This window comes from Phalacrocorax aristotelis, chromosome 5 (genome assembly GCF_949628215.1).
Source record: "Phalacrocorax aristotelis chromosome 5, bGulAri2.1, whole genome shotgun sequence".
NCBI lineage: Eukaryota > Metazoa > Chordata > Aves > Suliformes > Phalacrocoracidae > Phalacrocorax > Phalacrocorax aristotelis.
This window is the reverse complement of record NC_134280.1, coordinates 37,086,064-37,109,980: the sequence shown is the minus strand read 5'-3', so window position 1 is coordinate 37,109,980 and position 23,917 is coordinate 37,086,064. Positions and strand designations below refer to the sequence as shown.

At 36.2% G+C, this 23,917-nt stretch overlaps 2 protein-coding genes and 1 long non-coding RNA gene across 4 annotated transcripts in view; 2 read left to right on the top strand and 1 right to left on the bottom strand.

Annotated features, from left to right (window-relative positions):
- Window positions 1-17,688, top strand: part of ITGAV (integrin subunit alpha V) — a 48,909-nt gene extending 31,221 nt beyond the window's left edge. The window contains exons 18-31 of one of the 2 annotated variants that reach the window (XM_075093975.1): window positions 235-372; window positions 1,077-1,144; window positions 2,621-2,768; window positions 3,972-4,064; window positions 5,113-5,192; window positions 7,393-7,473; window positions 8,520-8,625; window positions 9,582-9,740; window positions 11,193-11,309; window positions 13,021-13,134; window positions 13,228-13,335; window positions 13,835-13,957; window positions 14,319-14,428; window positions 15,065-15,251. In XM_075093975.1, the coding sequence (XP_074950076.1) occupies window positions 235-372; window positions 1,077-1,144; window positions 2,621-2,768; window positions 3,972-4,064; window positions 5,113-5,192; window positions 7,393-7,473; window positions 8,520-8,625; window positions 9,582-9,740; window positions 11,193-11,309; window positions 13,021-13,134; window positions 13,228-13,335; window positions 13,835-13,957; window positions 14,319-14,414 (1,431 nt within the window). In that variant the 3' untranslated portion in view covers window positions 14,415-14,428; window positions 15,065-15,251. Of the gene's footprint in view, window positions 1-234; window positions 373-1,076; window positions 1,145-2,620; window positions 2,769-3,971; window positions 4,065-5,112; window positions 5,193-7,392; window positions 7,474-8,519; window positions 8,626-9,581; window positions 9,741-11,192; window positions 11,310-13,020; window positions 13,135-13,227; window positions 13,336-13,834; window positions 13,958-14,318 lie in introns of both variants that reach the window. The other variant, XM_075093973.1, reaches the window with a different exon arrangement.
- LOC142057630 (uncharacterized) lies at window positions 1,138-23,703 on the bottom strand. Its single transcript, XR_012660702.1, has 3 exons — window positions 23,547-23,703; window positions 22,578-22,677; window positions 1,138-1,886 (listed from the first exon to the last, which is right to left on the bottom strand). It is a non-coding gene; the product is annotated as an uncharacterized LOC142057630 (long non-coding RNA).
- The window catches only part of FAM171B (family with sequence similarity 171 member B), a 33,437-nt gene continuing 32,988 nt past the window's right edge, over window positions 23,469-23,917 (top strand). Inside the window, 1 exon segment of the mRNA XM_075093976.1 lies at window positions 23,469-23,915. Coding sequence (XP_074950077.1) covers window positions 23,469-23,915 — 447 coding nt within the window.

The window sequence follows — 23,917 nt, the reverse complement described above, 5'->3', positions numbered from 1 at the left end:
AGTCTTCAAAGTTTACACTGCAGGTTTTCTGACCACTAGTTTGAAAAGAGCTCTGAAGTTTTACTGGTTTTGGCTTCCTCATTCCTGCTATAACACAACCAATAATTAAAAATATTGCTCAGTATTGCTTTTGGGATGACTGTTACCTATGAGAGACTTGTGAAAGATTTTTTTTTTTTGTTCCTGTTATTTTCTTCATGTTTTAATTATAATTCAAATCTTTGGTTACCTCAGGATGAATCTGAATTTAGAGACAAACTAACTCCCATTACTATTTTTATGGAATATCGTCTGGATTACAGAACAGCTGCAGATGCAACAGGATTGCACCCTATCCTCAACCAGTTCACTCCTGCTAATATGAGCAGACAGGTATACTACTTACATAATCTGTGATGAGAGAACCCAGAACATATTTTCAGCTTTCAATATTTATGTTCATCTTAAGACTTCTGAAAAATTAAGATACCAAAATATATATCTAGGCTTTAGTCTTTGTTTTATGGAAATATTGATGGTTACTGTATGTGTGTGTCTCTTTTTTTTCTTCTCTTTGTCAAGTTTCTTTTTTGGCACATTATTCCTTAGTGCTGGACTTCTTTTTCATGTATTAAGAGTTTTCTGGAGATAAGCAGTTAGAGTAGTATTGAAGGTATTAATCTTGAAGGATTGGAGTGTCTTACCCATTGCTGTTCTATGTATATTGTGTTTACCCCTATAATTCTCTTAAGGTAATGAACAGAGTTTTTCTATTTCTACCGTTCATGCCAATTTTTACACTTGTTTGTAAAGAGGATAGTGGAGACGCAACTCAAGATGAACAGACTATTTGAAGTATGGAAGGAGAATTAAGATATATAGACATCAGTCCTAAAATTGCAATGTGGCAGGATGAGGCACAGTGCCCCCCCATATATAAAAAGTCAGTCGTTCTCTTCTGAGACTAACGAGATGAAGATATCTCATAAACAGCTACTTAGAAAATTTTATTTGGTGGTGAAACAGTATTATTGGAAATGTATGTTAAAACAGATGCAGGAATTTGTTATAACAATATGTACTTGATTTCTTCATAGGCACATATTCTGCTGGATTGTGGTGATGATAATGTCTGCAAACCAAAGCTGGAGGTTTCAGTAGAAAGGTAAATACATGAGAAAAATACTACGGGGAAAAGCAACTTCCCTACTTGAATTCTAAACTTAAAGAGCTTGGAATACTTCCATTAAAAGGATGTATTGAAATAAATAGGACTCCTCAATATATACCATCTAAACTCATGATTATTTGTTTCAAGGAAAACCTGTTTTCTGCTTTGTAACCTAATTCCTTTAGCATGTAATACGGGGAGAGCACACACCCCCACTATAAGTACACAGTATTTATTTGTATATTTGCTAAGCTGGACAGGCATAGCAAGCATAAACCAGTGTTAGCTGCAATTATACCACTGTGCGGTTATTTAATGCTAGATAAATTGTGGGTGTTGGTCCCTTCTCCCAGGTCACTTGTGATAGAACAAGAGGAAATGGCCTCAAGCTGCATCAGGGGAGGTTTAGATTGGATATTAGGAAAAAATTCTTCACTGAAAGAGTGGTCAGGCATTGGAACAGGCTGCCCAGCGAGGTGGTAGAGTCACCATCCCTGGAGCTATTTAAAAGACACGTAGATGTGGCGCTTCATTTCATGGTTTAGGAGACACGGTAGTGTTGGGTTGATGGTTGGACTTGATGATCCTAGAGGTCTTTTCCAACCTTAATGATTCTATGATAGACACATGAGGATGTGACCAGGCATGATTTTATCCAGCAAGGAGTGTGGAGTAGGGCTGTGTTGTCACACGTATGCAAAAAAATTGTTGGTAATGGTGATATCTTTTATCAAACCTGGAAAAAAGAAGCAAGTTTTAACTCATTTCTTTCGTGAATACGGGCTTTTTGTGCTTTGTATGCCTGAAAGCCATTCTTAGTGTATTATCTCTACTCATAAATGTCATCTGTTGTTGTTTTTGCTTTTATGCCCTTAGTAGAGAGCTATAGCATATGCACATGTATGTAGGTAGTACACTTCACAAACATATGAATTCATGGAAATACTTCAGAAACATTTTACATCAGTGCAGGTATAGTTAGGTTTCCTTGTAGTTGGTGAAATGAAAATACATTGTTTGGAAAGATATTATTTTTGTATCTGGAACAAATATATTACAAAGGTGTTGGCTGTATTCTGTAGTTGAGCCTTCCATCAAGTTTTGTTACAAACATATGCATGTACCTCTGCTAAGCGGGCATATAATTCAAAATGTACAGAGTGATTTAGCTGTTCATAATTCTTTGTTAAAAAAAGTGTCGGTGGCTTTGCAGTTTATTGTAAATTTTATAAAATAGATTCTTACAAAACAGCATGTATTATTTGTTCCATTTTTGTGATTATAGACACATTTTTGTTTCAAACATAGTGTAGAGCTCTCCTGATATTCCTGAAGCATAGGTACTGCCTCTAGGTTCTCTTATGTCTTGGTGCAATTTCAAAATGTCTCTGGTTTCTCTACATTCTGTAACCAGTTCAATACACTTTAAAATCTGAATGTAGAGCTTATTTTTACACTTGTTTTTTGTAGTGATCAGAAGCAGATCTATATTGGTGATGACAATCCCTTGACACTAATTGTCAGTGCTCAGAATCAAGGGGAAGGAGCCTATGAAGCAGAACTCTTTGTCGTCGTTCCGCCTCAAGCAGATTTCATCGGTGTTGTTCGTAACAACGAGGTAGAATTCCAACTCTCTCTCTTCTTTGAGTAGTCATATTTCAGGTACTACTATGGAAGTCTGTGGGAGAGGGTCCATCAGTGGTGTGTTTTATGCTTCAATCTTAAAGCAAAGCACCGAAAGATAATAATGTTCTTCCAAGCCGCAAGGATAGAAAAATGGTAAGGTGCTCCCAGGCACCTGGCTGGATGGTTTAAGAGCCTACTGCTAGCAACAAAGGAGATTGTGCGTGACGGAGCTTGACACAGAGCTTATCTGCTACAAGTCTTTATTTGAACAGTGCCCTTGTTAATTTATTTAAATATAGACTTAGCATGCCATGTGCTAGGTAAAGAGCTGGGCACCTGTGAGGCAAAGTCATGTTGGGTAGTATTACTCACTTCCACCTAAGTATGTAGAAAGTCTTGGGTGTCAGTTATCCTGACTATACAGAATATTGAAATTTATTGGCTGACTTATCCTTGTATTATAAAATGTCTGTATAACTTCTACTTCTTTGGAGACATGTAGGTATTGTCCAGTTTTGTTTTTAGCCCATTTTAGCTATATATAAGTAATATACTTTCAGATTTTCTTCATCCTTGTTTTTATTTGGTATAATCTATGACCAATCAATTTATCTGGAAAGGTGCAGAATGTTAAGGGGGAAACTGTTTTCCCCATATATCAAAGGATTCCAACTTTGATACCAAATACTTCATGTATGTTGGACTATGCCTTGGCTTGTTTCTCCAGTTTGCTTCTGCTACTCTGGAGCTCTGTGATGTGGCTTTATCCAAAGTCCAATAGCTCCTCTAGGACCTCTTTTTGAGTAGGCTAGTAATTATTCATGTTATTTTGCCTTGTAATCTTTATTTTCCTATGGAGAGTTTGCCCAATTTGCCAAAGTTTCTTTACATAGCTTTTAAAGAATCATGTGGAGAAATGCTTTAGGTCACAAAAATCATCCGTGCTACCCAATATGAGTACTGAATTTTTCTTTTTATAACCTTGGAAAGAGCATCTATCTCATATCAGAACTACTTGTCTCCATGGAGACTTTCATACTAGGACTTTATTTAGTTTTAGTGCTTGACTGTGTTAGGACTGAGAAATTCACATTAAAATTAATGCAGCATATCTAGAACTCTTCTGCAATCTTTCATCCAGGTGTCCGGATGTAAAGAATGACATTCCTTAAGATTTCTTTCTGCTTTATTGCAGGCTTTAGCAAGACTGTCATGTGCATTTAAAACAGAGAATCAAACTCGCATGGTAGTTTGTGACCTGGGAAATCCCATGAAAGCAGGAACTAAGGTGAGGTTTGGTCCAACAGGTGTCTGCAGCTCAAACAGGAGTGCAGTTGGCGTTTTTCTTAACCACAGTAGTGTTTGGGCAGGATGTTTACTCACAGGCATTCAGGATTAGATCTGGCTGACATTTAGCTGCCCACATGTTTCGTTAGTTCAGTGGTAATTGGTTTCAACTTTTAAGCTAAATTAAAGGCTGAAAGGAGTTTTCATCAGTCCTATGATGGAACTCAAAAAGGGTCGTTCATTAGACAGCAGAATTAATGAACTCTGGTCCCTCATGAATTTGTCTGATCAGATTTATCTGATACATATTTTTTTAGTATATAATAAAGAGCTAACTCATAACACCACTTTCTCTTAGTGGAAACCTCATAGTGCTTCTCTCTTCTGCCTAGTTTTCTGAAGTTTGAGAGAGTTTTGTCTCTTTGAGACCTTTGCACTTCCACCAAAAGTAGGTGACTTTGGAAGAATTAAAAAACTATTAGGGGGACCTGATAGATATGAGATGGTATGATCTAGTAAGTCTTATTTTCTGAGAAAATAAGGTGAAAATCGGTCACAATTATAAACACTTTAGTGTTTTTCGTCCGAGAGACATTTTGTATAGATGAATAAATGCTATTTCCAAAGTCTTTTAAAGTCTATAAAGCTGAACTGTAAATGTTGAAGCAACTATCATGCCCTGACTTACAACAAACCTTGGGAAATTAATTTAGAATCATTAAAGTGTGCCCTGTCCTTTAGACTGCAGTACTTTTTGCAACACATAAGGAGGCTCACTTATGTGTAAACATGGCTGAAGCAAGGGGGATGAGCTTCATGTAAACATCACATTCTTATTTTGTGGCAGTGATGCGTTAGTTGAGATCTACAGAGGGCATGGTACATTTCTAGTCTTGATGAACTGGATGAGTTTTATCTGCCAATTCTCTGTGTGTCTTCTCTTATGACCACAATCCTCAAGCAATTTTGTTGTAGTATAATAGTATTAAGAAGCTTTTATCATGTATTTTAGTGTGCTTCCACTGAACCATGGTGATTTTTTTCTAAAGCTATTAGCTGGCCTGCGTTTCAGCGTGCACCAGCAGTCTGAAATGGATACCTCTGTGAAGTTTGACTTGCAAATCCGAAGGTATGGAAATCTGAGTATGTACCTCACCTGGTAGATAACGTGCTAAGTAAATAGACTGGGAACTAAGGACTTAGTTTCACTCTGGACTAATTCTCTGGTCTTTGCTTTGTAAGTGTTGAAAAAAATAAACACAGCTTTTCAATTAATTATGTCTTCTAAAATAGAGGAAAAAATGTAATAAAACATAGTTCTCCGTGTGAATGCAGTTTCTTTTGCTTACAGCTTTTAGACAGGCCATTGCACCAGTAAAATACTAATAATGAGGAACAAAACCATTTAAAGTGTTTCAAGGAAAAACTTTGGGGTTTTGAACCTGTGTACTGTTGTGGTCTCCTGACACTTGTGTAGTGCCACAGAATGACTTGTGGTTTTGGGTTTATAGCCCTGTTTTAAAACTGATGTTTGAACTCTGAATTCCTTCTGATGTAAAGCCAGAATTTCAAATTTTCTTTATTTTGAGGAGGAGAGGTGTAAGTCTTTCAGAAAAGGCAATGCGTGTGATGGTCTGAGGAGAAGCAACAGGCAATGAAGTGTTTTACAGTAGCTAGCGTAAGAGTCTAAAATTAAATGGAACAAAACAGCAGTGTTCTCTTAATTATAAGATGAGCACAGCACTTCCATATAAATATGATATATAAATCTGAATTTAATTCATACTGGAGATCATATTTAATATTTGGAGATGTGATCAATAGGAAACTCTTTACCCAATAGTTTTATGTTGCTTAATGGATGGCAGAAATACAGCTGCTTTTTTTCTCCATGGTGGACCAAAAGCTTTTTTTCCATTTAAGGGAAATTTATATATTTATATTTATTTATTTATTCCATTTATTTTTTTAATGTAGTGAATAAATTACTGTCATCCACATATACATTTTTCATTTTTTGCCTCCAAGAGTTAAATAAGTTTAAACCTGCCATTCTATTTTAATGATACAGTAGTTTGCCATACTGATCAAAGGCCCTGGCCGCATTAAGTGTCTCTTTGATCTCACAGTGCTGTCCAATTTTTAAATTTTTTTCCATCAGCTAGTAAGCTGTGCCAGTGGCATGTAAATCCAGCTCTCCTTTGAAGAAAGTGATCTTCTCTGGGGTGTCTGTCTTCTTTAGGCTAACAGTGGTCACTAACTACCTTTCACTGGGGTGAAAAGCAGCCAGGGAGGTTGATTAAGTCACGCTTGTCTTCTGATGGAAGAGGAAGGAAGTTCCTGTAATGTTTTACACCTTTTATGGAAAGAATTTCCTTACATGACTTCTGAATGCAAGAACGGTGGTACAATCGAACATGGTTATCACAGTTCATAGTTACAGACATAATCAAGGTATTATCTTGAAGAGGTTTTAAAGTTTACATTAGTTGTCCTAAACTTGAAGCTAGATTTCCAAAGCTGCCAGAATTCCTAGCAGAACAACTCTAGTCTCTGAAAGAATGAGGTATTTGCAGGTTGGGAAGAAAACGCTGCTGCATGTATTTTTGATTACAGCAGCAGTGAAGAATAATTAGAGAATTAAAGACCTTTCTAAAGGAAATTGTTTGGTTAGGTAGACAGAATAATCAGATGTATCTAAGGAGATTAGGATTCTGTTCCCTGCTCCACTTTGAGGGGAATAGGTGTGTTCTCTGTATTACTTTTTCTCTTGTTAACAAAGTCCGAAGAAATTTTATGTATGAATGACTCTACATGCGTTAAGATCTGTCATCTCTTGGTGTATCTGAAGTGTAGGAATCAGATGTTAACTGTATTAATTTACTGGTTTAAACACTGTGGAGAGGGGTAGGCAAAAGTAGGTGAGCATACTTTTCTGCCCTGGGATTATTTGAGGCCAACAAGACCCTAAGCAAAACAGACATCCTAAAGTGGAAATCAAGGCTCTGCTAGCTATATAGTTGTTGTTAGCCCCCAGCCCTGACATCTGAATTTTCTTACATGCGGCAGCTAAGGAACAGAGTCAGCATTAGCTTTGTGTCCTTTTTTGACTTATCCCTGCTGAAGGACCTCCAAACTGTGCAGAGGGCGGGACTGTCATGCAGTTGAAAACTTGCTGGAATCTGCTCCTTAGTTTTAGTAGAGGTGCTTTCCTGCAGTGACTTGGGAATCATGTTATGATGTTATATACAATTATTGTAAGTTTGGGTGTGTTTTTTTTAAAATATTTAGCTTATTTCATTTAAGAAATTAACTTTTTTTCTCTGCAGTTCCAACCTGTACGACAATCTAAGTCCAGTAGCATTCTATCAGGCTGACCTTGCTATTTTAGCAGCTGTTGAAATTAGAGGGTAAGCACTGATAGTACTCTAATAAACATCTTTCTCAAATGAGCTTTGCATGTTTGCTTCTTGATGTCCGATGAACTTTCTTTAAGGTCTGCATAAGTATTCGGGAAGCTTTAGGGAATTTTTAATAATAAAGAAAATCTGGTTCTCTCTAAGCCACCTGTTGGACTTTCAGATCTTGAATAATTCTAAATAGTTACAAAATGAATTCCAAAAAGGAATGTTGTGCCTCTATTACTAGAGGTTTATTTTAGAAGAAGAAGAAAAAAAATCACTCCTCATTTTTGCAGTTGCACGTATTTCTCTAGGTCACTTCCCTCCTCCACAAACTGACTGGGTTTTCATCTGAAAACTCCTGAATCCTTTTCTAAAACCGAAGCTGAAAATCCTATTGAAGCTAGGTTTGCAATGCCCTCACCTTCTTCAGTCTTAAGCATAGTATTAACATTGTAATAACTCCATTACCTCTGTTACTTTTTACCAGAAATCTGTATTTCACACCTAAAAGCTATACAATCACCTTAGCCAGTTAACTCAGATTCCTGAGTCAAAATTTTTTAAAATTTCCCCTACATTCATTATTGTGATCTAATTTTGTTAATAGCTGAGAGGTGGGGGGATGGCACAACTGAAAAGCATTATTGCTAGCTTCACAGTTTTCAGTGGCATGCTGAATTATTCTTATGAGTGTACTGATAAGTCTCTACATCATCGGTATTCCCATTATCAATGGATTTCATACTTTGTGTTTTTTGGATGGCATGTATGTATCTTATTTCTATTAATGGTTTACTGGATGTTGTAGGATGAATCCACAGTTTAGGACAGGAAAAAAAATTTTCTAAACAAAAAGATCATCCTTTCATGTAGAGAAGAATATTGAACATTTAATTTATAAGCCATCAACCTCTGTTCTTTCTGTTTGTATATACAGAGGATGAAAAATTGGAGATTGTATTTTAAGAGTGTTGATTTTTTTGAGATCTTCTAGGGAATTACATTTATTGTTTCATACTTTATAATAACAACTTGTTTGCTCCGCTGTTTAGTGTGTCGTCTCCTGATCACATATTCCTTCCTATTGCAAACTGGCAGCCGAAAGAGAATCCAGAAACAGAAGATGATATTGGGCCTCTAGTTCAGCATATCTATGAGGTATGCAATTATTCCTAATTTCAGTTTCATAGTTCTGTGATAAATGAAAAGAAATCTTTTGGTGTAGCTTTTCTCTGGAGTAAATTATAATTTTTTTTCTTCAGTTTGTTCTTGCATGGAAACAAAGATTTTACTTTTTAATGCTGGGTCAACAATTGGTACCTGCAAGAAGGGCTGGAATGCCTGCAATTAGTGTAACAGTAGTGGCCAAAGACAAGAGGCTGATTTTTTTGCATCATTACACATATTTTATTTTATAGCCCTTTGAAATCTAGATGAAACATTTGAAGTAACTTGAACTCAGAAAATTACTCATGGCTGTAAATTATTCAGTATCCTCATTTGTATTCCAACTGTTCTGAATCATTATTGTAAAGTCTTCTGCCTTGAAAAATTTTAAGTATTTAAAATGTCTTTTAAAGAATAATCACAGCTTTAACCTAGTCTGTTTAATTAAACAAAACTTACTGAGAGCTGTGTGAATAAGAATAGTTAAAAGTTGTTCTAGAATTTAAGAGACCACTTACCTAATGAAACTTACAGGTGTATGCATTTGTGCTGAGAGTATCTTGGCTGAGGCAGACACAGTGGCTGTGAGTCATGCTATAGACTAAAAAAACACCCCTGTTTTTTCAAAGAAAATGAAATTATATTTCTTGAAGGCAAAAAACCTAATGCCCTTTACTTTTTCTTCAAAATAATTTTTATCAAATTACAGAAGTATTTTTAAGTTTTGCCTGTTGGGGGACTGAAGTTTAGCTATCATTTTTAGGTGAGGTTGTTGATGCTATTGCAGTGAGTAGTTCCAGGTAGGGATGGCAGCGGTATCATTTATGGCTCAAATGTAAAATAACAAGTATATGCACATTAACAAAGAAGGTGGCATTGGTTGTTTTTTGGGTTGGTTTTTTTGTCTTTGGTTTTTTTTAATCTGTTACCTTTATTTTCAAAATCAGCTGAGAAACAACGGTCCAAGTGCATTCAGCAAGGTGATGATGACTCTGCACTGGCCTTACAAATATAAAAACTACACACTGTTGTATATTGTTCAGTATGAAATTGATGGTCCCATGAACTGCACTTCTGATATGGAAATCAATCCATTGAAAATTAAGGTAAGCAGAACTTTCCTTTTTGAGTGAGATGAAGTATGGTTGTTCAGTTTGGGAACACACTCAAAATATCCAAATCCCTGAGAACATCTAACACTGTCTGATTTAGGTTTTCATCTGTTGCTGACGAACCAGACTGTTCTGTTTGATAGTACTTATTAATGTATATAGCAGGTGAAATAGAAGACTGACAATAGATTGTCAACCCAAAGATAAACTTGTCTTGGTTCTTTTTATTGGTGGGGTTTTTTTTGTTTGGTTGGTTGAGTTTTTTTGTTTGGGGTTTTTTTTTTTGGTCCCTGATGACTGTACTGTATGAGTTCTACATCCAAAGCAATGGAATTGTATTGAATGTGGTCAGGAACAAAAACATTCCAGATGCTTCTGGGATGTTTATGTAACTCTTCTGGGTTTTATTTCTTGGAAGAAAATGGCACTCTTTTTTCTGTTACTAGCTTATTTATCTAGGCTCTCATCCAAATGCCACAGAGGTCAGTAGGGTGTTCCAGTGGGCTTAGAAGTATCGTATCACTGCCAGCAAAACATGCAGTTTGCAGAGCACAGAGCAGAAGAAATTTGTTTTTCCTAGTTTGGACTAGACAAAGAAACACCAGGTAAAACCCAGCAATTTTGAGAGCAGAGAGCTAAATTCTAAGACAATTTAGAACAAGCAGTAAAAATCAGTATATTCTACAAGAATTTAAGCAAACTCGTATAAAAACACTAAGGGAAGATATTCAATGTATAGAACAACAAAGAATACTCATGTATCTTTGATAACCAAAAAGCAACTTCAGTGAATATATAAATTTCCTGTGCCTTTGCTCTACCATTTGTAATAATATATTTTTTACAACTCTCTTGTAAGTTTTTTCTCATATAAATTTGGTATGTAGAGGACAAGTAGCATAGCTCTGCTTAGTACCATATGTAAATTTGCAATTTTACATTGGGAATTTCTAAGGGATTACTGACATAATTCATTAAAACTACTGTATACTTTTTCAAGCCCCTCCTAGAGAAGTTTTTGTGTATGTCTGGACATGTGTTCACATGTACAGTGTTATGTAGTACATCAGTACCACACTAGAACTATTTTTTCAGAGTTAAAAACTGAAATGTTGATGAAAAATCTTCAGTAAAAGACGCCAAAATTGAATTATTTGTTGCAGTCTAAGAGTATTTTTTTCCATACATAAAAAAGTTTTGAGTTGCAGAATTATTGAGATACTCAAGGCTCTGCATTAGTTCTCAGGAGAAATTTGCATCAGTGATCTAGAAAAGGCAGGAGTAGCATTTTAATTACAGGTCTAGGTAAAGCCAGATTCTGAAGAATAGCTAAGATAGAAAGAGAGAAACCTGACTAGTTACGTATCTTCTTGACCTAACTTTGAAGTCTGCAAATATCTAAACGTAAGAATTATTTATTATTTGGGTTTCCTTGGTGTATCCTAGATCTCTGCTTCTAAAGATGACGATAAGAATGAAACACTTAACAGGGAAGATAATCATGATCATCGTATCAGTCGAAGGGATATAACTGCTGTTGATGGAGGAGATGTGCATACTTTGGTAAGATCTTGGCATCGATATATTGATAATATTTTCGGCTTTTTATGAATGAAGACGGGGATGAAACCTCATTCAGAATCATTTCAGAAAATCCATGTTCTGTATTTAAAAAATTAACAGAGAAAGAAGTCACATGCTCTGGAGCAGTCTGTGGTTTTTTTTGTTTTGGGGTTAGTTTTTTGCGGGGGGAACGGGGGTAGTGTTTGGTTGGTTCTGGAGTGGTTTTAGTTTTTTTTGGGGTGGTGGTTTTTTGTTTGTCTTTTTTTTTCCGGAAGTGCATCAGTTTTCGCCAGGGTAATCAGCCAATGAGGCATATGCCTACAGTTCTGTGCTGATATGTTTTAAGTCCTTGAACACAAAGGTCAAGTTGGGCACTTCATTCAGTGTCAGTCTTCTATATTGTGCTGTTCTGTGAATTTGAAAATCAGTACTTCACAGGAGGAAGGCTGGTAAAATGGCGTAACTGAGAGGAAGCAGGTGAGTGCTGCAGTCATCCTTTGCTACAAATTACAGCTGATTTCACAACCTGTGTTGCTCAGCTGATCAGTGGACACTCTGCAAACACATGGAAGACCTGTCCTTTATAAGCAAGATTGGAAATAATCAGTAATATGAAGTAAATATATTACCGTATCACTGCCTTTCGTAACTACACTTGCAGAAATGAACCTATCCTTGCCTGGGGCAAGGCAGAACAGGCAGGCAGCTGAGAGAAATGCTTGGGAGTTTAGGGTGGACCAATGGGACTAAGGCAGTGCAACCCTGATTCCAGAAATGTTTAGGCTTTGGAAAGGACAAAAAAAAAGGGCTGAGCAAAGAAAGTGAAAACAGGAATTAGTTTCTTATTTTAATGGTGAGAAAAGTTACTATATTTTTTTTTTTTAGATACAAGCTACAAATATTCTTCAGCATCTATAAATGCAGTTCTGAAGTGGGTTTTTTTGTTTTTATCTGGTTTTTTTAGGGGCTTGGTCTTTCCCAGATCTTCCCAATGTCTTAGCAGGATTTCACCCCAGAGACTAATATCCAGTATTAATAATAATTTCACTGAGTGGTACTTAGACTGGCAGATGTACCTACCTGCACTGTACAGTGCTCTTATGTATAGTACAGCTAAAATCACAATTATAAAATGAAGCCTTGTTTTGCTCTGCTTTCTTATTGAAATACTGATGGTTTTGCTGTTGGATTTTTATCTAGTTGGATTTTAATGGAAATGTGGCTGAGAAAGGCCAGTTAAGCTTCTGTAGCCCTAAATAGGGTTTATAGATTAGGTCAGTCAGTCAAGTTTGAAGACTTCAGTTGAATGCAACAAACCATATTTTGTTGGCATTAAGTGCAGTTAGCTGCTCTGAGTTTTCCTATCAAAACACATGTGGAGGACAGTAATATGAATTGATCAGAAATTGCTCCCCCACCCTCGAACATTTTTTTTTTCCTATGTATGTAGATAAAGTACATACCTTAAAGCTACTGCCAGCTGTTTCACCTTTGGGATCCAAGTGGTTCACATAATATTTTTCTGAATGCAAACTTATGGGACGCTATAAGTAATTATTCAGTATTGGAGGTTATTTAATATATTTCGAGAGTTTATAGTGCTTTGCCAGGAAAAGAGGACAATAGTGTATGTGTATGAGTAAAGTAATGCCATTAAGGACTTTTCAGATTTTTTTTATATTTGGAATATCCTTCCTATTTTTATATGCAGGGCTGTGGAACTGCTGATTGTTTGAAAATAGTCTGTCAAGTTGGCCATCTCGAGAGGGGAAAAAGTGCAATATTGTACTTAAAATCACGCCTTTGGACTCAAACTTTCATGAATGTAAGTGACTGAATATTCTGCCCCTGCTTCTAAAACAAAAAAATTTACTTTTGTATCCATCTGGAATACTAATTCTTTTGTTTTCCTACACAGAAAGAAAATCAGAATCACTCCTATTCTCTCAAATCATCTGCTTCTTTCAATGTTATAGAGTTCCCTTATAAGAACCTTTCCTTTGAAGATATCCAAAATTCTACAGTAGTAAGTCATTTACTGTTTCTAAGTTCCCTAAAGCCTATTATTAACTGTTTCTTTTCTCCTAAGCGTTGTGGAGTTTATTTTTTGTGTTTCAAAGAATACTGCCTTTTATAAAAAAAAAAAGCCGAAAAGGAAAAGCCCTGAATTATTTTTCTCTAATTCCCAGATATTTCCAGGTTCATACAGTTTTCCTGAAAATCATCAAGCATTACAGAATACATGTTGCCATGGTATCGCTGATTGCAAAAAAGCCCAAACCAACCAACAACCGAAAAAAAGCCCAAACGCCTGTTTTTATCTAATTTTAAAATCCTATTAAATTTGGGTCAGTTAAGCCTTTATCTCACTATTAATCTATAGCTATTTACTCACATTGGAGACAAAAAGTAATTTATGCTGGATTATTTAAAAAAATAGAGAATAAAGATATACAAGACTTAAACTGCATGAAAGGACCTGGCATGCCACTGCTGTGCTAAGTGTGATTGTGTTTTTCTATTAGGTTACTACAAATATTACATGGGGCATTCAACCACAGCCTATGCCTGTGCCAGTGTGGGTTATAATTTTGGCTGTCCTAGCAGGATTATTGCTCTTGGCTGTTCTAGTGTTTGTTATGTACAGGGTAAGTACTGTATTTGGGATTTTGTATTGTTTTCACTTCAAATAGTACCAACACCTTGCAGAAGTGTCTTGGTTCCCTCACCATCTGAATCAGTTAAGTTTTTGTATAACTGTAAAAACTTCCCAGCTTTGTCAGGAAGAAATTGAATAAAGGAGGATGTCTGTGATTGTGCAGAATTACTCAGTTTAAGTTTTCATCCAATATTGGCTTCGGAAGTCAAAAATTAGGAAAAAGAGTAGGAAGGGAAAAATCAAATAACTAATCACTTAAGATCTGATGAAGAAGGAAAGAGAATGAGAAAGGATGTGTGCATGTTTTGAAAAATCACAACACAATTTCTTTATTGTTCTCTGAATCACAGATGGGCTTCTTCAAACGTGTGAGACCACCTCAGGAAGAACAAGAAAGAGAACAACTGCAACCACATGAGAACGGGGAAGGAACATCAGAAGCTTAAGCAGAGTTTTATCTGTAAGACATTCTGAAATTTTAAAACACTTGTATCATGGTTTTGAATATTGGTTTTTCCCCCTTAAGGAAAAAACACTGAAGACTGCAAAACTGCTGGTCTCAGAAGGTATCAGCACATACAAAATAAGAGCAATATATTTAAATCCTCCTTTTTGTATTAATTACGTTCATACATGTGACTAACGCATCTGCACTGATTTGTATGTGAAAAAAATTAAGTAATATGTAGTGCTATGATTTGGCTTATTGGAATGTAGGAGACATCATCTTTTTTGATTCACGGACTGACTTTACATGAATTGCTAAATCGATTCTCTGTTTGCTCATGAAGCCAACAGCTTCCATAGGTACTTGCTGGATTACACATTTAATTTCTACCTTTTTTTTTTTTTTGTCGGAGTACACTACATTTCATTTCCTAGCTCTTGAAAACTAGTTGCACAAAAAAAAAAAAATCAACATAGCTTGTTTTACAAAACCGAAGGATATTCCTTGATCCATGAACTCTATTGATGATTTTTCTCCTGCTCCAACAATACAAAAGAGCTTATTCAGTGGAATCATTCACAACTGATACCTATTCTGCATGCCTGTTCCCTTTCCTGCTCAGTCATCTGTCTTGTGGTTTCCCTCTAGACTTTACAAATACGGTTTTCGAGGTCCTAGGTCTCTTACCGTAAGATTGAGCCTACAGAAATGCAAGCGAATGGTAGAAAGCTCGAGATTATGTACTTCCTGTGGGACCTAGTGAAAAGATTCAGCGCAAGATCCAAAGACTGCTGTGTATTTCCACAGAGCAGGATCCAGGTGTTCCACAGAATTCTTGGCAGCATGGATCCATTCAGGTACTGCCAGGGACAAGATGTTGGACTGTGGCTGACAACAGATGTGTCGGATGAGAAAACCATAGCCTTTATGTTCACAAGTCCAACCTCCACAGGGTTTGAAGTTAAGTCTGTATATTACTCAGGTTGAATTTCAGTTTCTAGCACAATGGAGGGAATGAATACTTTGTGACAGGTTACCTGATACACCCTAAGGACACTGTTGTTAATTCTCACGTTCTGTGGTTGACCATGCCTAAGTGCAGGATGGAGTAATATAGGGACTGTTTAGACTATCGGCCAGCCAAATGTGTCTAGATTACATCAGTACTTCAGCTACACTCATGTCTGCCTTGCCACCTGCCCTGAGAGCTTGTTAAACGAAGCAGAGTCTTGCTGGCAATGCAAGAGGGTTTGAAAAGAGAAGGTTGATTTGGCTTGTTTCAGTTCATTCATTCATTGTGTTTCATTGCACAAAAGACATTTCATTGTGCAAGACATTTCATGATGTTCAATACATTTCATTACCAGAAAAGACACTAAATATTTTGTTTCATTGTTTTTTAAACATTCTAAAAGTTCAGTGGTTTAAAGCCACAGGTTTATATCATTCTTAGCTTATTTCCCTCAGCATTGGTGTGGTAAAATGAAGCTTCTTATAAGAGAACACAAGAACATTGGCTATATGCATTTCAGTAGACATATAACTGCAAATTAGGAAGTTGGTTGGGTTGCAACCTCATGTAGCTGTGTTGCACAGATCTGAGAGTAGACATACTTTCACTACTACAAAGGTCCCTTATGAGATTTTTTTATTCTCTATCCCAAAAAGGGAATAAATTACATTATAAACTCCTGTATGCGGCCACATAATCCTTTCCACAGAAAGTAAGGCTTCTACTGTAATTATACTGGTGAGGTGTCTATGTAGACAAGCTTTTAAAAGGATAAAAGCTCTGGTTTGCTTTTGTATCTTGCGGTTTTTGTTCAAAGCTGCATCTCCCCCATAAAAACAGCAATGCCCCGTAAACCCAGAATTATCTGAAATAAACAGTTTGATTCAACTCTTCATTTCTGCATCCTTCCTGAGATTTTAAGTCCACAAACTGCTTTTATTGTTACGGCCATTCTCACTGAACCGTGAAGGCATTTGAGTCATTACAAGAGACAGCACAGTCTGTAGGGGCCAGTATGTATATCAGGTACAGGCTTGCATATTTATCCATTTACATGTTTTTATTTTAGACAATTTGTTTAGCTATAATTAGTTTATATGAGAGGGTATAGGGCATAGTTCCGCTTTCACTGAATTTTCAAGGTCTTCAGTGTGACCAATGTTTCATTTTTGTCTTCTAGTATTGTTACTAGCAATATAATAAAGAATCAGGAGTCAGGCTTTGATCCTGGCCTCACAACGTGACTTTTAGAAAACACCATTTCAGTTACTTATGCAGGCTTCTAGTTCACACACTTTGTGAACTGATTATCTACATGCAAGGAGATTGTTTTTACCCAGTCTTAATCTTAGTTAAGAGGTTTAAGAGACAGTCAGACAGATTATAGCTCTAATTCTTACATGTGTGCTTTCATTACATGTGCACACCATGTTGACTTGAAATTTATTAGACCACTTGCATGTCTAGGCATTGTAATGAGATTAAAATAAAAAGGAAAAAAAAAAATAAATCGAGATCTGTTCAGCTCATATGGAAGGGATACCATAGCGTTGTTAATGTCAGAGCTAACTCCGTCTTAATTTTACTACGGCAACTGGGAACTCTCATTTTGCTGATTTTTAGGATAAAAAGGTATATTTTCTCGGTACAACTACTGTAGCTATGGAAAGTTTCTTTCATTTATTGAAGTTGCATAAAGTAAGACTTATTTAAGTGACTTATTTTCTTGCATTCTACTAGAGAATAAAAGCAAATAGTTGTTTCTCCCATGTCCACTAATTTCCAGTGTTCGGTTTAAAAACAAACAAACAGACAAACCAACCCAAAACAGTAGCATATGTAAATGGAGTATACAGGCTACTTAGTGAACATAGATGTAACACCCCAAATTCAGTTTAAAGTAACATTTGTTTTTCAGGAAGATTCTGATCACCATGGTTTCCTGAATGGGAGTGCAGGAAACATTTGTTATCACATTCTAGATTCAGCAATAAGATTACAGACTACATATGTACTTGTGTCAGTATAAATTTCATACTGACTTAACAGGCATTGATGTATTCTTATAGCAAATATTGTAGAGCAATGTTAAAACTTTTAAAGAAACTTTATAAAATGGGGTTTTTTTGAATGAAATTAATGCCCTTGAGTCAAAATTGATGTGCATAAGATGCATACTGCAAGCATGAAAAAAATACAAGTACAGTAATAGAGGATTAGTCCTCTTTTGAGTTATGTTTCAGAAGAATATTTGTATGAATGTGAAATCAACAGATGTGTGTTTAGACAATGAGAACATTTTAAGAGCTATATCTTTTATAATGAAATATGAAACTCTAAGTACTCCAGTTTGCAATTATTACAGCATCTCATGATCAATATTAAAAAGTGATTTATATTACAAAATGTATATTATCTGTTACTATATTTGACAATATTGAGAACATGTGAAGCAAGGAACGAAATTTACACGTTTACATTTCCTTCAAAAAACTACTAAATTGTGGAGATAGCTATAGTTTAAGCATACTGAAAAGTTAAATGTAGGATATGTTCATCAACATAAGTTCAAATCTTTGTGGAAATGTTCACGGATATCACTATCAAGTTTATAATTTTAGTTGCCCCATTTTTGTGTGTTAAATTTTGATTTACACGGTCATCTTTAATTCACATAATACTTGTGGAAACTTTAAGGAAGTTTATTATATGTGCTCTTTCTTCATAAAACATTTATTCTAAGCAAAGAATTTTTAATATTTAGTTCTTTCTAAACTTGTGTCCATGCTTAAATAGTATTTAAGGTAAACTCTCACGGGTACTTTGAAATTACTTCAGCTATAATCAGCATGTTTCTGATGATTTGAAGGATTCATGTTGCACTTAAATTTTTGCAATATTTGGGTTTGCTGTTGGTTACCCTGGCTTAGGCTCTGCAGTATTTTTTCCTACACCCTCGCAGACAGTCACAGAGCAGCATTACCCTGGTGAAAATCTAGTCTGTTTTCTCTTCAGTCAGACTAAGCCTAGACTATTCCGCAGTCTAATGGAGTCACAGAAAACCTGACATTCGTTGCACCTGGCTTTGAATGTGTTCATTTGTGTTCAATGCTGCTGGCTGTTAGTGAGGGAAAAAAAAAAAAAAAGGATTCTATAAAAGGAAAATGGAAATCCAAAAGATAAAATGGTGGGGGCAGACCACAGATGAGCCTTACAGCAAAGAGATGATTTTGTTTGTCTGTTTCTGAGATGGGAAGAAACCATTAGTTCTCTGTTGGCAGTGGCCTCTTATCACAAACAAATCCCACAGTTTAGATCATGATTATATGCTGAGCTCTAATAACTCATATTGACTTGAGCGGTATCTGAACTCTTTGGTACTGAATCTCTAGCTTCTAATTCCCAAGTGCAATATAACATGATCACATCTAGTTCACTGCCAAGTTGTCTGTTTATTTTTGTTTGCCTAAGAAGGGATGTAGCATTTGTTGCCTGGCAAGGGTCAATATTTTTAAGGACATTACCAAAACCAGTGTGCTAATTTGAGGTGATAAACGAATGGTATAGGAAGTTTTTGATCACCCACATTGGGTGAAACATGATGTATATTCTGAAGTGTATCCATTACTAACTCTTGAGTTATTGAGAATTGGTACAATATTCTTTAAGTCCACTGTGGAAAATTTGACTAGAGACTATACAATAATGGGCTTGAGTCTGTAGTGCTACTACTGTTTCATGTGATTATTGTATTTAGTATTTTGGTCTACTTTTTTCCAGTGTGTAGAATTTTTATATAATACAGGAAATCTAACCTTTCATGCAATGACCTTCTTGAAATATGCCGCGTTAAGGTTGAGTAACTTGACCCTTGGCTTTTGCAAAGTAAATAAAGATTTAATGTAGCATCTGTATCTTCAGAAAAACTTTTACAGGTGTAGGTGGCCCTTTCTAGTCCATGAAGGAAACCTGTATTTGCTATGATACAACTATGTTGAAAATGTAATATTTTATTCCTTTGTAATAGTTTTTTTTCCTTTTTTATATTTGCTCGTGCATTAAATCAGTAGAGCGTTGTTTGCACAAGCAGAAAATTAACCTACTAACGAGTGCGCTGCATTTTGGGTTTCTTAGTCATGTAGTAAATACTTGTAACATAAATGGGAATATTTTCAGTAACTATGAACTTGTTTTAAAGGTCTTTGGTACAGTTAAGGAGAGCAATATACATTTGAAGTCACCTTATTTCTATTAAGTTATAAATCTTGCAAAAAAAAAATGGTATTGTGGCACAGTAATTTTGTACTGATATCAAATATATAGCTATTGAGCTATGTTTCTTTTTCAACTCATTCTTCTCATCCTAATTCATATTTTATTGATCTTATTAGGTTGTATTTTTCTATATGTGTACAATTTCAAAATATTATGATTGAATAAACTGAAAATGTAAGTATTGAGTTGATTCTGATATTTAGAATTTTTGAATAAAATACCTCTTAATTAACAGGAATTCTGTTTTGGTTTGGGTTTTTTTTATCCTAGGTATATTTTTTAAAACTCATTTAATTCACCTGAAAATATTTCATAGTATATGTTTGTAATTCATAGTTATTGACTAAATAGAAAATGGTCCCATTTATACAACTTTTATATTCTCAGTTAGAGAGGCATATATTAATCTTGAGTCAAAAAATGTTGTAATCACAAGCAAGAAAAGATGATCTAGTCACAATTTATAATCTGTCACGGGAAAACTGATTCCCTACAAATATTTTTGTATACCAAAAATAAAAAAAATCATCTTTTATAGCTGCCACATCACTGTAGAAAATAGTGAACTCTTGGTTAGGAAAATTCTCAGAGAGGTGGTGTTTCTTTTCTTGTTGTATTATTAGACTAATTTTATCTTGGTATTACATTCTTTCTGATGAACAATCATACTAATCCTTGTGAGTGGGGTGACAGTAAATATTTTGCATCACAATGAAGGGATACATGTTTATTTTTAGAACACTTACTTAGAAATAAGCGTTGGTGCTTGTGAACCCTTTGGAAAAACACTGAACTACTGAGTTTTCTGGATTGCTAGTAGTGAATTTAACCTAAAGAAAATAATAAAAATATGAAAAACTGGTATTTGTGTTTTCATTAACAGCTTCCAGTGACCTCACAGTAGCTACCACATACACATCACCTAATGTAAGGAACATCTCAGCACTAGTAGAAACATGACTCTTACTGTTTGTTCAGTGCATGCTGCAGACAGCACAGGCCTAGTTTTTGTTAAATAAGATACCTTCAGTTTAGTTACCAGCACAGTGATCACTACAGAATCACAGGTTGGAAAGGACCTCACTACATTTGTTTTGCTGTTACAAATTCATGCATTATTGGGAAATTAGTGACAACAACTGTCTCACTGCAGCAACCAAGGTAACAGAGTGGTTTTTCACAGTCCCATCGTACGCCATAACCACCTTAAACAAAATGATGGTTGATGTCTTGAGGTTATTTACATCAACGCAACTCCACTGCCCCCACTTGACTTATGCTGCTTTATATTGTCTAGGTTTCTGACTCTTTGCAGACATGCATGATATTTTATTGTATGTTTTTATCATTAGTGAGTTTGTAAATTAATTACTAATGCATTAATACTTTATTACATATTAGTACATTAATGTATTTTAAATTGCCAGTTCAAGTAATTTTAAGAATGTGGTGAAAAACTGAAAATATTTTGGTTATTTTAAAAGTATCTGTATGAACATCTTGTCAATATATTGTCTCACATACATCAAGAAATTAGGGTCAGTACTGTCAGCAGCCCATATTCTCACAAGGTATTTCACCATCAATCTGTTCTACTGCTTTTTTATGATAAAACTTCGAAAAGTCTGCTGCTGTATCATTACCTCTCTTGACATACAGGTTGTGCTGTGAGACTAGGCTTGGAGGACACAAATATACAACACAGGCCTTCCAAGCGTGAGAAGAAAAAAAAAAAGTTACAGTAAAATACTACATTACTAATCTCTATGATCTCACATGCAGACCATGTCTCTGTGTTATTGTATTCCAGAGACTGTTGCAGAATCTACCTACATTTACATTTGTGTACATGCTTTTCAGTCTCTGACAAAATATCGGATGCTGTGTTACAGCCCTTCAGTGGTTGATGCGATGATTGCAATTTTTTAAAGTTTGAAGAGTGTTTGAGCAACCTTTAAAGACTGCAGGAGTTACTGCTGGACATATTTCCCCAAGTAAATACTCAGGTAGCTGAAATAAATTTCTTACTATCACCTTCCTTCTCTTTCAAAGAAAACTGGGTAAATAGAACATAATCCTTTTTTTTTTTTTCCTGGTTGGAAATGGCTGTTACTGTGTGCTCTAATCCCTTCTCAGTTAGTCATCTAAATGGAGTAGAAACAAACAAATTCCACAAGCCTTATTCCCCTTTTGGAGCAATTTTCAAGAAAAGTTTTCTCACACATTTAACAGATTTGTTTCAGAGCCTTATAAATGAGCAATTGTGCATATTCACATCATCAACATTAATTTAAAATGTTGCTGCTGCCAAGTTCATTCAACTATTCCTCCCAAATAAACTCAATTTATATCTTTCTAGAAGTTTTCAACCTTTTGGAAATGAACGTGTATGTGATCCATACTTTTCAATACCACATACTCATTCGTCAGACAAATTCATTAACAAAGGAAGCAAATTGCTCAAAGCATTAGCTAGCTTCCTGTAGCCCCCTTTCTTCCACCTGAGAGCACACAATGTCAGAGGGATTCCAAAATGAATTCAACTAACAGAGGCTGTGCAGAAGCAGCCTCTTTTTCTTTGCAGTGTCCAGATAAAAGGCCGAAACAGGAAGCTGGGTGAGAGGATGTTAACTAAGCATATAAGCACTGAACAAATGTTTTCTAAACAAAAGAGAGCATCTCTCCTTGTGAGGTACTGGAGGAGAGTTCCACATCAAAGCAATTACTGTTTTATTTAATTTTTGTGCTCTCTTGCTTGCTTAGAAGAAAGGACCCATCAAAATAGAAGTTTCAAGGCACAGTTTTTTCGGTGCTGATGAAAAAAAGGGAGATTGACTTACTCAAGCTATTCTACAGAAAAGTATTGAAGGGTACCTGCTGAAGAGAGTGTTCATTTCCCACTGCAGTATTACTCCGCAGGCAGTGATCATTCATAATGCACAAGGGGGTGAAGTCAGTCTGTTTTTCGGTGGTCCTAAAAAGTGCCAGCAAACTGTCAGCAACTGCGATAAAAGTAAATTGTATTTTCTATGCCAATCCGAAATCCATTTGAAGTCATTGTTGATGGCAATGAATTAATGACATTGTACTGTATAGAATGGCATTAAATCATAAGGAAAAATATACTAGATTTTCTAAGGTATCTGTTGAAAATATGCACTGTAACCTGGCAGCTCTTCCTTTCAGTATGGGAAAACTTATACTTCTCCATAGTTTGTAACTCTATTTCCCTTTTTCCACTGCATTGAAGAAATTTTCTGAGATCTGAAAACTACAGAATTTAGCCTAATACACAATTATGTCTAAAATAAAGCATTTTATTTGGCCAATTATTATTTTATTCAAAGGTAAATAAAGTGGGTTTATGCTTTTCAAAGAAATTTATATTTACTACTCAAACACATATTTAAAAGTTGTTATCCAGTTCTGAAAGTCCTTACAGTGAATGATAAATATTTGACTCACTGAAATTAGGGCATGGGCACTGACTCATCAACACTAGCGTGGAATTCACTGTGAGGTTGTCACAATAAGTGTTCAGCTCTCGACCATGCAGATGGCTGCCCAGCTGTGCTGCCCTTGCTCAGGTGTAGCGGTCTTCTCTGCTGTCGGCGTTAGTAATTTTGCCATAATCCCGCGCTAGGCTGTGTCTATACACGCACTCCAATTTTACCTGTGTGAATGGCTAGCCTTGATTCTAAAAAAACGTGTAATGCTTGGTATCAGGACCATTAACGTGAATAATCATGTAAATATGACAAAGCTATGCCTGTGCGCAGTATCAAAGCTTCAGGAGATGCCACCAGTACAGTTACGATCCTTGTCACAACGACTGCCACTTACCAGCGCCTGAGCCAAGACGATGTTTGAGCTGGCACAAGGCCATCTTAAGTGTCTTCCCTGAAACATGACGCGCTGCGCCGGGCCTGCCAAATGCGCTTTAATACCCTCAGCCACGAGGGTTAAAATCGCTTTAAATGCTGCCAGTTCGGAGGGCTGAAGGAAACAGAACGCGGCGCGTCCCGGTTTCCTCGGTGACTCCGTGTGCCGCCGCTGTGCTGCCGCCGGCCCCGCGCCCTACCCTCGGTTCCGCCGGGCGGCGGGGCGGGCGGGCGGCACACCTCCGCCCTCACCGCCAGACGGCCGCGGCGAGGCTCCTCAGGGAAGCCGTTATCCCGCACCTCCCCGCCCTCCGCTGGGCCTCGCAGCGAGAC